At 39.5% G+C, this 16490-nt stretch overlaps 1 protein-coding gene across 3 annotated transcripts in view; it reads left to right on the top strand.

Moving 5' to 3' along the window:
• The window catches only part of abcc8 (ATP-binding cassette, sub-family C (CFTR/MRP), member 8), an 84176-nt gene that overhangs the window by 50743 nt on the left and 16943 nt on the right, over positions 1–16490 (top strand). For 2 of the 3 annotated variants that reach the window (XM_059334962.1, XM_059334960.1), the window contains exons 19-26: positions 3511–3549; positions 3872–3970; positions 6858–6942; positions 7344–7424; positions 8759–8896; positions 9184–9309; positions 9870–9966; positions 11736–11983. In XM_059334962.1, the coding sequence (XP_059190945.1) occupies positions 3511–3549; positions 3872–3970; positions 6858–6942; positions 7344–7424; positions 8759–8896; positions 9184–9309; positions 9870–9966; positions 11736–11983 (913 nt within the window). The remainder of the gene's footprint in view (positions 1–3510; positions 3550–3871; positions 3971–6857; positions 6943–7343; positions 7425–8758; positions 8897–9183; positions 9310–9869; positions 9967–11735; positions 11984–16490) is intronic. The other variant, XM_059334961.1, reaches the window with a different exon arrangement.

Here is a 16490-nt window from a genome sequence, read left to right as displayed (position 1 = left end):
TCCGTTTGTCAGCTGGTGTCTTGTCCCTGACTGCTCCTGTCCAACCAGACACACCATTTGGCTCTGCGTCTATTGATAGCATCATGTTTTGCTGAATGACAGTATAGGGCAGCACGCACAGTATGTGTGTTTTTACAGTAGACGGCTAATAAAGACAGTCAGTGTGCAGTGCCAACAAAATACTATTGAGTCAATTTAGGATTCATTTAATAACAACATTTCTTAAGTTCCTCACCCAATGAACAATGTCGGTAACACTTTACAACAACCAACTAAATTATGTTTATAGATGGTTTATAGACCAATTATTAACCATTTACAAAGCGCTAACATATTTAATCTTTAAATGTTTTAAACCAATTTCTTAAAGGTATATGAATCTTTTCTAAATCATTAACATACTTAATATGGTGTTAAAAATGTTATAATGAGAGCAACTAAAACTATTAATAAACTATTAATTATAATTCATTGGTTTGTTAATGGTAAAGTAACTATAAATTACATTAATATACCATCTATTTGCCATTCATAAATTATTCAGTTAGTTAAACATTAATAAAAATATATATTTACCCTTCTAAATGGCCTATATACGGTTTATAAATGATGACTAAACATTAAAAAATCTGTTTACCATTTATAAATGATGGTAATTGTAAAGTGTTACCACAATGTCTTGTTACTTTGTATTAGTTTTTTTCTGTTAAAAACTATATATTTTAACAGTTGGTAGCATGAAACACAATTAAGATATAATAAATAAAAACAATTACCATATAAAACTGAAAATGGAAAAAGGATACTTAGGATTTTATATTGTAGTGTTGACCACATTCAACATTCAGGGCTACATAACAGTAAAAGCCTCCTTTAACCATTTTCAACAATGTGTTAGTTGTGATTCACAATAAATTATTGAACTAGAACGGCCCTCAGAGTGCGTGCTCCACGGCCAAGACCGATGGTGCATTCACATGCTCACTGCATAGTTCCAATTCCCAAGTTACAAGGTTATATTTTAATATATTTCATTGTATTTGTGTTTTATTACTCAGAGCGTTTTAATAACAATGTGACAGCTGTTTGCAAAACACAGATCAAGAGAGACGTGAAATAAGATTGAGGAGCTTGTTTTTCCGTTTATTCCGACACCACACGAATGCATCACCACTGCCCAATCTTGCATTGTAAATGAAAGTGAAAATTAATTAGTGTGTCCACCGTGTTATAAGGGTCCACTCCATTATTGATTCCTTGGTCCATGCTTCACCCTTCCACCAAGTTTCATGTGAATCAGGCCTGAAGTTTTTATGTTATCCTGCTGACAATCAGACAAACTGCACTAAAAACATAACCTCTTTGCTAGAAGTTATTATTCATCTACACTGGGATATTTTTCTTGTGACTTGAGTATTTTTAGCTCACCCTGTGTCTTCCCTCTGCAACTGTTGTTCGTGTCGAGAAAGCTTCGGACAGGATCAGGGACAACATGCTGTCTAATGAAAAGGAAGGATGGCACGTAGTGTGTGTGTCACCTCGAGCCCCAGCCCATCTTAGAGAGTCTTTGTCTCCTGTCCCCTCAGGAGAGGATGGGTTTGCTCGAAAACATACCAGCCAGTTAAAGTGGAGACGCAAAGAATCCAAATCATTGGACTGATCAGATGAACATCAAGATATCAGATAGCCTCTGGAGTCTCTTTAATTATTCACCACGTGGTTCAAGCGCCAGTACCTCACAAAACAGAAAGTCACATCTGTATTTCTGCAAGTTTCTGAACTCATTCTGATGCCAGAAATACATTAAGACTTTTTTTTACTTCAGTTTTTGAGCACATACACTCAAATCATTCTTTTCTCACCTCAAACACCTTGCCTATACAGTCTTAGCACAGCTTACAGAGAGAGACACATACACTAGATGAACAGGATACCAGCAAACAGCAACAAACATCCCGCCAGCCACAGACCCCGTGTTGACGTACTAATCTCAGCCCGAGGAATCAGATCCTCTGAGAACTGAATGCGTCAGAGTCCAAACGGGTTGATGCTGATTTCCATATCAGCAAATTACAGGAAGAAAAATTAGGAGGTGGTTAGGATTCGGGGGGGGCTTGGGGTTTATTTTTAGGAAGGATAAGATCACTGCTAATGATAGATGTGTTCATGTAGGGCAGTGGTTGGCCTGCTGAGCAGTGACATGACTGCCATAGTGAGGGAACAGTATATGGGTTAGTGTGTGTGTTTGTCTTCTGTTAATCATTCCAGGGTGAAGGTGGAGTCAATAATCTGTTTACACAACTCCATTGTGTCAAAGTAAAGAGACAACCGATGTTATATTACTCCATTGCAAGTGAAAGTCAAATTTTACTCTACACTGACTTGTTTGTAGAACCTTTTGTAGCCTTTTTTACTCACGAAAGGTTTTATTGCACTTTTTAACACTAATGAATTGTCCTCAACGTTCTCTTTACTCCATCTGGTTCACTTCACTGCATCCACCGCACACCACAGCCCCTCTGCTCTGCTGCTTGCTGACTTTGCACCGTGTGTGTGTGCGTGCATGCGTGCGTGCATGTGTGCGTACGTGTGGAGGAGCTCTGCTCCAACACAGACACCAGAGGAGATGCTGCAGGTTGTTAATAACACGGTCATCCATGAAGTTAGAATCAAATATTTTTTTTTTACCTCTTTCCATGAAATGATTGTGATAATGTGATTTATTCTAAACAGATAAAGTGCACATCTTCTTAAAATGTTATTAATCAATCTCTTCCAAACACATCACAATGAAAATGAAACTTCAATTATCAGTGGATTGTGTCTGAAAACAAAGTTATTCCAACTTTATGGGTGACCATGTTTTACGCCTCAAAGTTAAAAAGCACAGATAAAAGTTTATTAATGTCGCTTATCAATAAAGTATTTATAATTAATCTCAGGGGGCCCATTTAATAGCAGGTTTCACTACCAATTCCTACACAGTTTATGTACTGTTGCATTTTAGAAAATGCATCCAAAGCTATGCTTCAAATTAACACGTATTTATAACCTTTATAGAAATGTAGTGCAGCCAGAAGTACAATGTCTTTCAAATGTAGTGCAGTGAATGTCAAACCTTTAACCCTTTATCAGGCAAAGAACTATATTTGGGAACTTCAGGTAATATTTCGAGAAAAAAGTTGCAAATTTACTAGATTAAAGTGGCAAATCCACAAGAAAAAAAGTCGCAGATTTAAGAGATTTTAAACTGGCAAATCTGTGCGAAAAAAGTTGCAGATTTACAAGAAAAAAGTGGGAAAAAAGCTACTTTTTTCTCCCAGATTCACCACGCGCAGATTTGCCACTTTAAATCTCTTAAATTTGCAACTTTTTTCTCAAAATATTTCCTGAAGTTACCAAATATAGTTCTTTTCCTGATAAAGGGTTCAAAAAAACAAAGCAATAAGCTAGATGTAAGTCTACTTACGTGTGTGTGTGTGTGTGTGTGTGTGTGTGTTTTCTCTACAGTCCCACAGACAGAGATGCGGCAGGTGATGGAGAGGTCAGGTGAGCTCTGACAACAGCATGCTGTCTGCTTATTTAGAGATTTACTGAAGATAATAGAGAACCTGACAGTCCCTCTGCTCACATGTTTACCCCCGACACTCAGCTCCATATTGACTCTTCTAATACGGCACAGCCTCTAATGATCTCTGGACCTCTTCTTTATGGAGCGAGGTTAATATTATGCATCAGCAGCTTCTGAGGCTGAGGGGTCCATGTGGTCCAGAGGTCAAACATTCTTAACCTGAATATGAAGCTCAATTTGAACAGAGAACAGATGATTGATTTTTTGACTTTTCTGGGTGTGTTTTAAAACCTCTGGTAGGAAGAGAGGTGCTGTGGCCTACGCTTCCCAGAAGCCCTGGCTGTTGAATGCAACGCTGGTGGAGAACATCACCTTTGAGATGCCCATGATCAAACCAAGGTAAGATGGCATACCTGCAACAAACCAATGGTTAAAAAGATGCTGGTATGAAGGTTACACCTGTTTAAAGCCTGCTGAGCTTCTCCACAGGTGCTGCTGTCGGATCTGTCAGAGTTTTCTTTGGCTTTCAGTACATTTGATTAGAGTTGACAAGTATTTAAAGGGACATACACCACAGGGTCCTGTGGCGTTTGGTGCCTTAAACCCATAGGCCTCCACAGTGCCCCAGACAGAAATACAGCCAAGTTGTTTTGCTCAATGCTGAAATGGGAACTATTCTTGAATGTCCCTTGATAAAAGGAGATATTGTTAGTAATAGGGACCAACAGCACCACAAACTGACTCCAAATTGACCCTAAAGTTGAGTCATCTCATCTCTCATATCTCATTAAAATCTTAAAAAAAGTACATATTTACTTGCCAGCTGTTGTGTTAGATTGTAGTAGTTTAACGCTTTATAATAAGGTCCTTAATAACCATTAATTAACAAGTAATAAGGCATTGTTCTCGCTTTAGATCCGGTAGTTGCAAAAAGCATAGTTAACCTATAGTTAACTTATAATAGATGAGCAATAAAGTATATTTTAATATCAATAAGCAAACAAAATAAGATTAATAAAGGCATGGCAAAGACATAATGGGTGGGTCATGGGTGTTTGTAATGCCATTATTAACACTTATATAAGCTTATAAACACACAATAATGTTAATAAGCATCTTGTAAGGACTTACAAGGGCCTTATTACTTGTTAATTAATGGTTATTACAAGGATCTTAATATAAAGCGTTACCGAATCTTAGAATGTTATCTTAGTGTACCTAATAAAGTGGCAGCTGAGTATAATAGTTAGTCGATTTGTTGAGGTTGCATTCCAACATCCTGTTTTCAATCCAGCTCTTACGTAGCTTTTCCGACTTTAAGCTCACATTAGTAACCACTTTGTGTAAACTGCTTACTTACATTAATTAGTGAACTTCATTTTGTGGCTTCGGTGCTGTCACTGTGACACCCATAATCACAGTGTCTCAGTAATCACAGTTGTCTAAGAAGGTTCTCCCTTGAAACAATATTCAGGGTTAATTATACCACAGTAATCAATATGTTTTCAGGCCAAGCTAAGCCAAAATCGAACCAATAACCACCGTGCTCCCTGAGGCCACTGTGGTTAATTGGATATGTTGATGCCTGATTAAGTAAACACTTTAAGTCCAACAAAGAAAAAGAAAAAAATGACCTCCACAATAACCTGTTTTGACAGAGAGACACCTCGAGCCAGGATTTGTCTTGGCTCTTCACACGTCCATTCACAGTGTCTCCAGTTTCAACAACATATGCTGTTCTCGCCTGCGTGAACACATCCAAAAACACACACATTCTCTCTCACTGATACACACTCAATCACAGTTGTGCACATCCTCACAACAAATGGTCTTTGTGAAAGGTCAGTTGCTCAGATTTATGGTTGTGGCCGAGCTCTCTCTTGGTCTAATGGCCTGTTTTATAAAATACATCTAATGGGTCGCCATGGATTGTTGCTGTGGAGATGTTTGCCCAACCTGCGCTGCCTCTCCTCGCTGTCTCCTCTGTCTCCCTCCTCACACATCTCGTTCTGTCCTGCTGTCAGCTTATGTTTTGGTAATATCTAGGGGAGCTAACTCACTCACACAACAGTCGAGGTTCGAGCCCATACAATGAAACTGCATTCTCGATTACTTTTTTTTGAGCAAAATGTAATTTCTCCTGGATTGTGTTTTTGATGGACGTAGCACAAATATGTTTTCCAATCAAAATCCAGAAGTCTGCATTAGGGGGAGAACAGCAGAAAAAAAACAGGACTTTGTCCCAGGAGATGGAATAGCCACAGGATATGACTGTCATTAACTTGCATTGTAGCGAAATCCGTGACAGTTTCACGGAAATTTGAGTGATTCCGTGGCTATTCCACAGATTTTGAGTTAAGCGAATCCGTGGCTATTTCACGGATTCCTGTGAGACCAGGTTCACCAGATAGGATAGAGGTGTGATTTGGTGGAGGATGTATGAGGAGTGGAGCGTGTCATGTGTATGGCAGCAGAACTTAGGTTGCCTGCCTGAACTAGCTCGCAGGTTTCGCTCCATATTTTATAAATCTGTGACCGTAGTGCAGGAGGAAATACATTTACCCTGAAACATACTGTTGCATGGGAATATAATTTTTAAAAGACAGTGATGGCCTTGCAGAGCTGTTAGCATGGCTGTAGGCGTAATCTTGTTAACACAATATTTTTCCATTAATCCCTCCTTTTCCAGTGTTTAAGGTGCGCCTTATGGTATCCTCCTTAAAAGACATTCAGGACTGTAAGCAGGCCCAAGGTTACAAGACATTTTATGGGTTCTTATATTTGAATCCAAACCGTCATGTGACACTGTGGGTTCATAAGCCTATGTGTGGACCGTTGGAATTTAGATTAAGAATACCAGACTGATGAAGGCACGTCTCGTTTATTCAAATTAATCAACCTTTTCTGGCCTTTGATTATTACAGAACTGTCATTGTGAGTGTTGCTTTTACTGTTGCAATTCATTCAAATCTGAACAGGAATGGATGATGAAGCACTGATCTTTGTTCCCAGTGTGTCTCTGTGATTCTGCTTCATCTCTTTATTCTGTCTGTCTGTTTGCTCAGGGCAACTTAAACCACAGAGGCTTCTTCGGGTTGTGTTATGCATACATAACCGCAAGTAACCTTTGATAGAAAAAAAGATATGTACCATTCAAATTAGTTTACTGTCTGCATTATAAGCCAAGAGGTGAATAATGAGCTGGCCTATAGCTTCCTTCTGGTTGGTATCAGCAGCTGCTCTCTGTCCTGCTCATCTGTAGTCTGTCTGTGTTTGTGTCCGCCAGGTACAAAGCTGTCATCGAGGCCTGCTCTCTCCAGCCTGACATTGACATCCTCCCACAAGGGGACCAGACAGAAGTTGGAGAGCGGGTCAGTATCACAGTAAAAATTTTATGATATTGTCTGAATTCCTCGGTGGTCTTTTTCTTTTTCTTTCAGTTCTGGCCATAGCTCCCTCTTGGCTCACTGTGTTGTAGAATCATTTGTCATCATTACTGTGCAGCCAGGATTTGATATGTGTGTGTGTGTGTGTGTGTCTGTGTGTGTGTGTGTGTGTGTGTGTGTGTGTGTGTGTGTGTGTGTGTGTGTGTGTGTGTGTGTGTGTGGAGCTGGAGCTGGACTGACCTTGTTCAGCCAAAGCACTGTCATGTTGGATTTCTTCATGCACCACTAATACAGAAAATAAACCATGGTCTCTTTTGATTATGGATGTAATCTTGTTGTTCCCTCCTCTTTTGTAGTAAAAGCTTGTTTTGTGCTCTTTGGTGCAGGGTATCATCCTGTCAGGGGGACAGAAACAGCGTATCAGTGTAGCCAGAGCCTTGTATCAGCAGACACACGTGGTCTTTCTGGTGAGTCTTTGTTTTCACACACACTTCTTTGATCAGAAGAATGATTTCAGTTGTTAAATTTAACCGTTAATTAACCTTGTGAGCAGACAGTCTATAAGTATTCACAGTGAAACATTGTTTCTGAAGCCTTTCCTGAAGACTCAGATCTGATTCTATTTCGGATGCCTTCTTACGTGACTAAAATAGCAACACACTCTCTTAAACTCTGCTGCAGGGCTGAGAAACTCAGTGCAACTCTCAGCTGACAGTTTGAAAAATGTCAGTGCCTGGTGGGTTTCACTGCCCTCAGTTATTGATTATCACTTTGTATTTCATGTTTGTGACCAGGGTTTCATTATTGATCAATCTGCATCTCATTTCCTAAAAGTGAACAAATCCTCACATTTTAAAAGCTGGAACTAGCAAATGTTGGGCAGTTTTGGTAGTTAAGTCTTAATAAATGAGCAAGCAAAGTTTTGTTTATAAAGCACCTTTCACAGTCACAAAGTGCTTCACAGTCCAATATGTTTATTCCCAAACTTGAATTGTGATTGTGGCCTTTTAACCCTTTATCAGGCAAAGAACCATATTTGGTAACTTGAGCGGACATCAAGGTCTCCTCGCTCTTTGTGGTCATAGAACCACATGGATCATCTAACATGCATCTGACCAATCAGTAAATCACACAAGATTCAAGCTTTCCTTTATTGTCATTGTATTAAAAAAGTATACAACTAAATTTGAGTGTGCTTCTCATATATACAGTGCTTTAAAAAAGACATTCAGACATTATGCATATGTAATAAGTAGTCTACAAAGATAATAAATAGTTTAAAGGTAAAAGATAAAGTGGTGATGGATGCAAATGATGAGTTATGGTCTATTTAGGGTTGCTGTGGGAAAGAGACTATAATAAATATTATAATAATAATGACTCAATTGACCTCAATTTGTAATATAAAAATGAAACATTTTGCAAAAAGTCTTATATGATAATAAGTAATATCCTCCAATAACACTTCAGGGTTGACATTTTCAATTTCCAGGAGTGCCCTATGAAGGGTTAAGTGAATATACATAAATCCATCCGTCCATCCATCCATCCATCCATTTTCTTCCGCTTATCCGGGGCCGGGTCGCGGGGGCAGCAGGTTAAGCAGGGCATTCCAGACGTCCCTCTCCCCAGCCACAACGTCCAGCTCCTCCTGGGGGACCCCGAGGCGTTCCCAGGCCAGGAGAGAGATATAATCCCTCCACCGTGTTCTGGGTCTTCCCCGGGGCCTCCTACCAGTTACACAAATTATTATACATAAATCCATAAATATTTATTAATGTCTGTTTATGTATGTTTTTAGGATGACCCCTTCTCTGCCTTAGACATCCATCTGAGTGACCATCTGATGCAGGACGGCATCCTCAAGCTCCTGAGAGAGGAGAAGAGGACGGTGGTGTTGGTCACACACAAACTTCAGTATCTACCACACGCAGACTGGGTGAGACCAGTGTGTGTGTGTGTGTGTGTGTGAGAGAGAGAGAGAGAGATCTTTATCTTAACCAAACAGATAAACAATCGATTTACAGACCCTTTTACTATTTAATAGTCTCAGTAATCTATAAGAGTGTGTTGCTGTTAAATTATTAATGATGTTAACATTTCATTGGTCCACGTGGAAAGCAGACAGTTTATCTGAGGAAGATCCCAGAGTGTATAAAAATTAATTTCCTGTGTCAGCTCATACTGAGTATTTGTTCTCTTTTGTTTTGTGTGTGTTTTTATTAGATCATTGCCATGAAAGATGGCACTATCCAGACTGAAGGGACTCTGAAAGACATCCAGAACTCTGAACCTGAACTCTTTGAGCAGTGGAAAACCCTGATGCACAGACAAGACCAGGAGTTTGAAACGGTGATTAATGACTGAACATTCAAAATGCTAATGTAACCTGGGACGGTTCGGATTGATTGAAGTGGGGTTCTCTAAGCTACTTATCCATAGTCAGTGTATTACTGATAGCAGGCAGGAGGACTGGCACCGAAGCAAGGCAATGTGCTTCCGTGCACAGGGACAGCAGGTGAACATGTTTAAGCCACCAAAAAAAAATAAAAAATCAATATTACTTTTTCAGACAACCTTTTCTGACAGGGAACTGAAGCCGTTATCGATGCCTCAAAGCAATCAGACTCCATTGAAAAAAACATTAATTTCACCTCACAGAACACAAGAGTTTCTGTTAACCTCTCCTTTGATTGATTTGTTTGTTTGTGGCATTGTGTGTGGTATTCTCCTCATTCCTGCCTGCTTCACTTACTGGGGGCGTGAGGGTTACGATCTACTGCGGGCTATATTCGCTGACTATGTATAAGTACCTCACATAACCCCACTCATAACCTCCCTGCAATTTCCCATCTGATTATAGTTTTTAGTATTCTGTGGGAATCACATGTTTATCTTCATGTCTCCTCCAGCAGACGGATGCAGCGAGTATGACGGACATGGAGAGAAAAAACCTGCGGAGGGCCATGTACTCCAGAGAGGCGGCCCGGACTGAAGCAGACGAAGAAGGTGAGAGGTCACTGGACACAACAGCTTGATTACATTTATTTATGACTGCAATAAGTCATTTGCTGACAGCCTGCTTATAATTACAATATAGTAATAGTAATATAAGGTTGTGTGTGTGTACTAAAGATAATAATAAAGTATCATTTCCCTTCTCCTACTGTGTCTATATGCTGAGTTGAAGCACCTCGTACATTAAAGCTTAAACTCATCGGCTTATTCTTAAAGTTAACACCTGCTGCAATGTTTGCAATTATTTGAATGACTACAAAATCCGGTAACGCTTTATATTAAGGTCCTTGTAATAACCATTAATTAACAAGTAATAAGGCCCTTGTAAGTCCTTACAAAATGCTTATTAACATTTTTGTTTGTTTATAAGCTTATATAAGTGTTAATAATGGCATTACAAACACCCATGACCCACCCATTATGTCTTTGCCATGCCTTTATTAATCTTATTTTGTTTTCTTATTGATATTAAAATATACTTTATTGCTCATCTATTATAAGTTAACTATAAGTTAACTATGCTTTTTGCAACTACCGGATCTAAAGCGAGAACAATGCCTTATTACTTGTTAATTAATGGTTATTAAGGACCTTATTATAAAGCAAAATCCTTGTGTATCATTCTTCTTTATTTATTCCATCCTGTCGATGTAAAAGCAAACATTACATGGGCGTTAATACTCCAGACCCTCTTCTGGTTCATGTCTTCTCTATAGACTTCCCCAGCCACTGGATATGACCCCACCTTCTCTCTCTAGCAGCCTCCTGCTGTGGCTAAACACTGAATCTGAACCTTTATCTGTATGTGTGGGTGTGCAGCTGTAGTGGGAGGTGCTAAGGTGCCGTGGCTGTACTCTTTATCTGTGTCCTGTGTTGTCTCCCGTGTGCTGGTGGCACCCCTGAGTGGACTTGTGCGATGGCTCCAGGTGCTGCCCTCTTGTTCGATCGAGCAGGTGTGGCCACAAAGCATGGACTGAAGAAAAAAAGTCTGTAGCATCTTGACGCTGCAAGCTGTAGAAGCTTTGTCTTACCATCTTAGAATTTCTTCATCCGTCATTTTCATTGTCACTCCTGCTCCTTTAAACCTCCTCGATGCCAGCATGACTGCACAGTACATGCTAGCAGTAGCCTGTTTAGCCCTGCCAGTCATCCTCTCACCTCTCCGCCTCTCTTCTTCTGCTTCCTCTCTGCCACCAGCTTGTAGACTCCCACATGCAGCCTCATGCTCCAAAGCCTGCTGCATGATGTGATAAGATAGATTTTTGTCAGGGGTGGCGAGACTCTTCATACCAGTCGGTGTGTCATGACTGCTCCTGTAAAGACATTTTCTTGGTGTTGAAGAACATGATTAGATATGCTGTGGCCTGTAGCATGCTTTCTTTGGGGGTTCTCCTCTCCTTTGGCCTTCTTTCTCTGTTATTTTTTCTCTTCTCTTTAGGTCCTGTGCTAGTAGTGGTTCTTTAGACAGACACAGGAGGACAAAGTCAGAGAAATGTGTGAGAAAAAGTGACAGAAAGAGAAGAAGGACAGAGAGAGAAGACAAAGACAATGAAATATCTAGGAAGCAGTGTAGGAGGAGGAACATCTCAGGGAACGTATGAGTCACAGCAGAGGAGAACAAAGTTAAATACAGAAATAGTATTTTATGTAAAATATGTATTATAAAATGCAGCAATTTCCAACCAAAAAAAATGTATACCTTACACTTAAATTGAACCAAGACCTTTAATCCCTTTAACTCGTCTCTGTTTTGATCCCAGAGGAATCCGTGGAGAGTGACGATGACGACAACCTGTCCCAGGTGATGCGTCAGCGCGCCACCATCCCCTGGCGCTCCTGCGGCACCTACCTGTCCTCCGCCGGGGTCCTCCTGCTCACCCTGCTCCTCCTGTCACAGCTCCTCAAACACACCCTCATGGTTGCCATCGACTACTGGCTGGCACACTGGACGTCACACGTCATCAAGGACAAGATCTTAGCAAAAGATCGGAACTGTACCGTCGTTCAGGTGAGTACAGTTCAGGCAGAGTTGTTGGTTGTAATGATTTGTCATTTTTCTCATCAAAACACACTCTTTTTATAATACTTTATTGCAAGGCTTCTCACTTTCACAAACATAATCAGTCATTTCGTTTTCTTTACAATATTGTACCTTGCATTTTTTCCCCCTTTTTTTCAAGGTATATATTCACAAAGTAAATAACAAAACATAGGGTAAACAGACAAACATATATACAAGGCAAACTGGTATTCCCCAAATGAGGATCTCCAAGAAAAGGAATAAACAACAAACTAACGACACAAAATAAAAAATAAAAAAATAAAAAAAATACTGAAATAGATTAGATATACTAAAATAGACTAATGAGAAAATAAGGGGTGGTGCATGTATGCGTGTTCATGAATCTGTGTGTTTTTATGTTGATCAGCAGTTTTTAGACTCATAAAGTCTTTTCCTGCTGGATTGTCATTGTCTTTTTTTCTCAAAAAGAGAAAAGAAAACACACGTTCTCTTGTTCTAGCTCATCAATGAGAATTTACTTGTTTTCTTCATCTGTTGGTGATGACTGGACTACTAAGAAGGGACAAAATACAGACTTGAATTATAATCTTCAATCTTTGCATTTGCATTGCTCTGAATCTTGAGCCTTAAAACTGTATTAAAAAAAGACTTTAATCAAGATATTAAAAAAATGATCTGCAGTTTAATTGATATAGGAAAAAAGGTTGCAGCTCTTACTTTAAACATACACAAAAAAATACTAAACAGTTACTGATATCTATTTTGAGACCACGTTGGAGTGAAATTGCATAACAGTTTTCTTGCTAAATCTCAGTTGAGCGGAGCTGACCTAAAACACAAACACAGACAGTGCCAGCTCCAGATGGAGCGTTCGCTAACGCAGCCTGAAGCAACTGAAGCTCATCTGCATGTTAGAGAAACAAGGATGCATTGATGGAGTCTCAGAGAAACTGCTGCTGGGAATTGTACTGATGCAGAGGTTTGAGTCCTGCAGATTGGTAGAAATCATATTCATAATTTAATTATCTTTGAGTCTTTAACCCTTTATCAGGCAAAGAACTATATTTGGTAACTGCAGGTAATATTTCGAGAAAGAAGTTGCAAATTTACTAGAAAAAAAGTTGCAAATTTACGAGAAAAAAGTGGGGAAAAAAGCAACTTTTTCTCCCAGATTCACCACTTTAACCCTTAATAGGGCACTCATTGAAATACTTGCAAATTTCAACCCTAGAGAATATTGGAGGATATTACATACAGCCAGAATGTGTAAAAAAAACAACATGTTTACGAGATTAAAGTGGCAAATCTACGAGAAAAAAAATGTGCAGATTTAGGAGATTTAAAGTGGTGAATCTGGGAGAAAAAAGTTGCATTTTTCCCACTCTTAAATCTGCAACTTTTTTTCTTGTAGATTTGCCACTTTAATCTAGTAAATTTGCAACTTTTTTCTCGAAATATTACCTGAAGTTACCAAATATAGTTGTTCGCCTGATAAAGGGTTAATTCACAATTAATGTGTGTGTGTGTGTGTGTGTGTGTGTTTTATTGCTCATTTACCTCTACTCTTTTAGGACAGTACAGGTAGTTTAACACATTTTAGCTACAAATTGTGTATATTCTACATTCCAAAATGTTTACATTTTATTATATCCCAATTAAGTATTTTAGCCTTTTGTGTAGTTAGTGTATTTAACTTTGTTTTTATATATTTTTAACTATATTCACGGCTCATCACTTTGGGTTAAAGTTGAGACCAACATTTTTACTTTTTTTTTTTTCTACAACCTTTAGAGGGAGACAGATGGAGAGTTTTTAAAGGCAACAACCTTGAACGCATATTCAGTGGTTAATTTGCATTTTCTTTTCTTGCAACAGAAAATAAAACAACTTTTAAATATGTTGTTATATAACAACAGTACAATATTAACAATATAACGACAGTTTGTCACCAACTTCTTTAACCTTTTTCTCAGTTAAAGCTCCTCTTTCGTCAGTGACCTGTCCTCATTATGTTCTCTAACTGGCAATCATGCATGCATGCAAACCGAAACACACACACACACACACACACACACACACACACACTCGTGCTCAGAAATACAATATCAATACCAAGGAAGGTTAAGCTGCATGATTCACACATCCAGGCCACCAGCTGTTGGCAGGTTATCATGTTACAGGACCAGAGAAGCAACTCTATTATTAACAGTTATGTGTGTGTGTGTGTGTGTGTGTGTGTGTCTGTTCTGTGAATTGCTATGCCAAATCACATTTCACACAGTCATGCAGACATTATATCATTGTCTCCCTTTAGCTTATTTATTTATTTATTTATTTATTCCTCTCTCACCCTCTCTCTCTTTCACACACACACACACACACACGCACGCACGCACGCACGCACGCACGCACACACACACACACACACACACACACACACATGTACAGTTAAGTGCAGATTGTCGCTTGAATGCCAAGGACATGTTGGTTGGCTGAGCTTCGATGTGTATTTGCCAGGTTTATCTAATCTGGGGCGTGCTGTAGATTAATCCATGTGGAAACACTCAGAAGTCCTGTTTTACTGTCAGACACAAACTGTGGCACGTTACTGAAGCTTCCTGTAGCTGCGAGGATCCAGTGCTTTTTTATATGATATAATTGATTATTATAAAGGCCATATTTGTCATTTTTGACCATATGACATATATTATTTACACATATAATTGAAACATTTTAATGTCTTGATCAGTGATTGTGAAAATACATTATTTAAGTCAAAAAATTAGTGAGAATTTTTACTGCTCCTGATTTTATTACTTTTCATTTTAAAGGTATTAGGTAAAGGTGTTAGCCTGGCTAACACCAGACTATTCTCAAATGAGGGCTAGTCTGGCAACGAGCAATGTATTTTTCCGTAGAGGAGGTGTGGTTTACGATCCTCCAGAGCCGTTTATTGGACGCTTAGAATGTCTATCAAAAGCGTCTGTAGGTAGCTCTTAGCCAATCAGATCAGTTATACCAGATGACGTAGGAGAGCAACAGAAATGGATGTTTGTTGTGTGTGTGTCTGTGAGAGAGTGTTGCTTGCTGCTTTGCTTCTCCAGTTCTCGCTTTCTGCAAGATTATTTATTTTCACGCTTTATTCCCCCTCATATCATTCAGCCACACACATCCACTGATTTTATGGGCAATAAACAAGCTGCTGCGGGTCTCTGGGGGCTCCGACTCTGTCCCCCGACTCGTAGCGAGATCACCGGCGTTACAATAGCGGGGCTAATAGCTACCGCTAACGCCGTAACGGTAGCGTAGCGCTACCGCTATTAGCCCCGGTACCGTGACGCCGGTGATCTCGCTACGAGTCGGGGGACAGCAGAGCCGCCGAGAGACCTTTCGCCTTTCCACTTTCACTCTAAACTATTTAAAACACCATCTACAGCTAAAGAGAGTTTTGCGTCTGCTGCAGGATCCGTAAGAAAACTACAAGCTTCCGTCTGCCGGGTAGTACGCGTCATCGTCTTGCCGTCCCTTCCCGCTCTGTGATTGGATCCCTAAAACAAGGCTAAGAAACTCGCCTAGTTTCCAGACTGCCTGGAGGTTCGAAATTAAATTTGAGCGCGCAAGGCAGTCTGGGTATACCCAGGCTATAAAGGTGTACAATTTTCAGAAAATCCTTGTTATCAATGACTCCAGAGGCTGTTAAGTGAACTGCGTCAGCATCCTGTTGTTTTAGTACATCACAACATGAGTCACCCCGCCAAAATAAAATGTTCCTGCTGAAATAACTGGTTTAAACTAAAATCCTGATTGAAATTCATGTTTAATTTTAACCCATTCAATCCAAACTGAATTTTAACTGGTCGTAATTGATATCATGAATAAATATATGTGAATGTTATGAATACAAAAAATAAGAAAGAAAAGTTTGAGGAAGATTCAATGAAAGCACAAAAGGACATAGGTGGTAAAGTGAGGAGATGATGGAGCTCATTAGAGAACAACTTCTCTGAGCTTGCCCTAGTGTTGCCATAGCTTTTTAAAGCTTCACTGGCTTTGTCACATTAGATAGATTTTAACCAGCCTCAGAGTTTAATTATGCTTGAAATTACACTACAAGCAAACCTCCCTCTCACCCTGCTCGCACACAGTTGCAGTCAAGTCTTTAATAACTCTTTCACATCACAAGCATCATCCAACCCATCCTGACGTACTGCTCCCCCTGCTTCTTCACCCTGCTTACTGTCACCAGCAAAAACAGACTCCTCAAAATCCCACACACAGCATCCAAACTAATCAACCTCCTCACCCCCAGAAACAAATGACCAAGCTATTACACGCCTGGCACGTGTCAGCAGCCCGGACCACCCAATACACTGCAAAAAAGCCAACTTGTATTTTTTGGCCTAAAACAGTGATTTAAGTTGGTAAAACTTGGAAATATAAATTACAGACATTTAGGGCAATAATGTAAGTTAGCACAACAAAGGAAGCCAGT

Source organism: Centropristis striata, chromosome 6, assembly GCF_030273125.1.
Source record: "Centropristis striata isolate RG_2023a ecotype Rhode Island chromosome 6, C.striata_1.0, whole genome shotgun sequence".
Lineage (NCBI taxonomy): Eukaryota > Metazoa > Chordata > Actinopteri > Perciformes > Serranidae > Centropristis > Centropristis striata.
The sequence above is the reverse complement of the archived record's forward strand: the minus strand, read 5'-3'. Positions and strand labels throughout refer to the sequence as shown.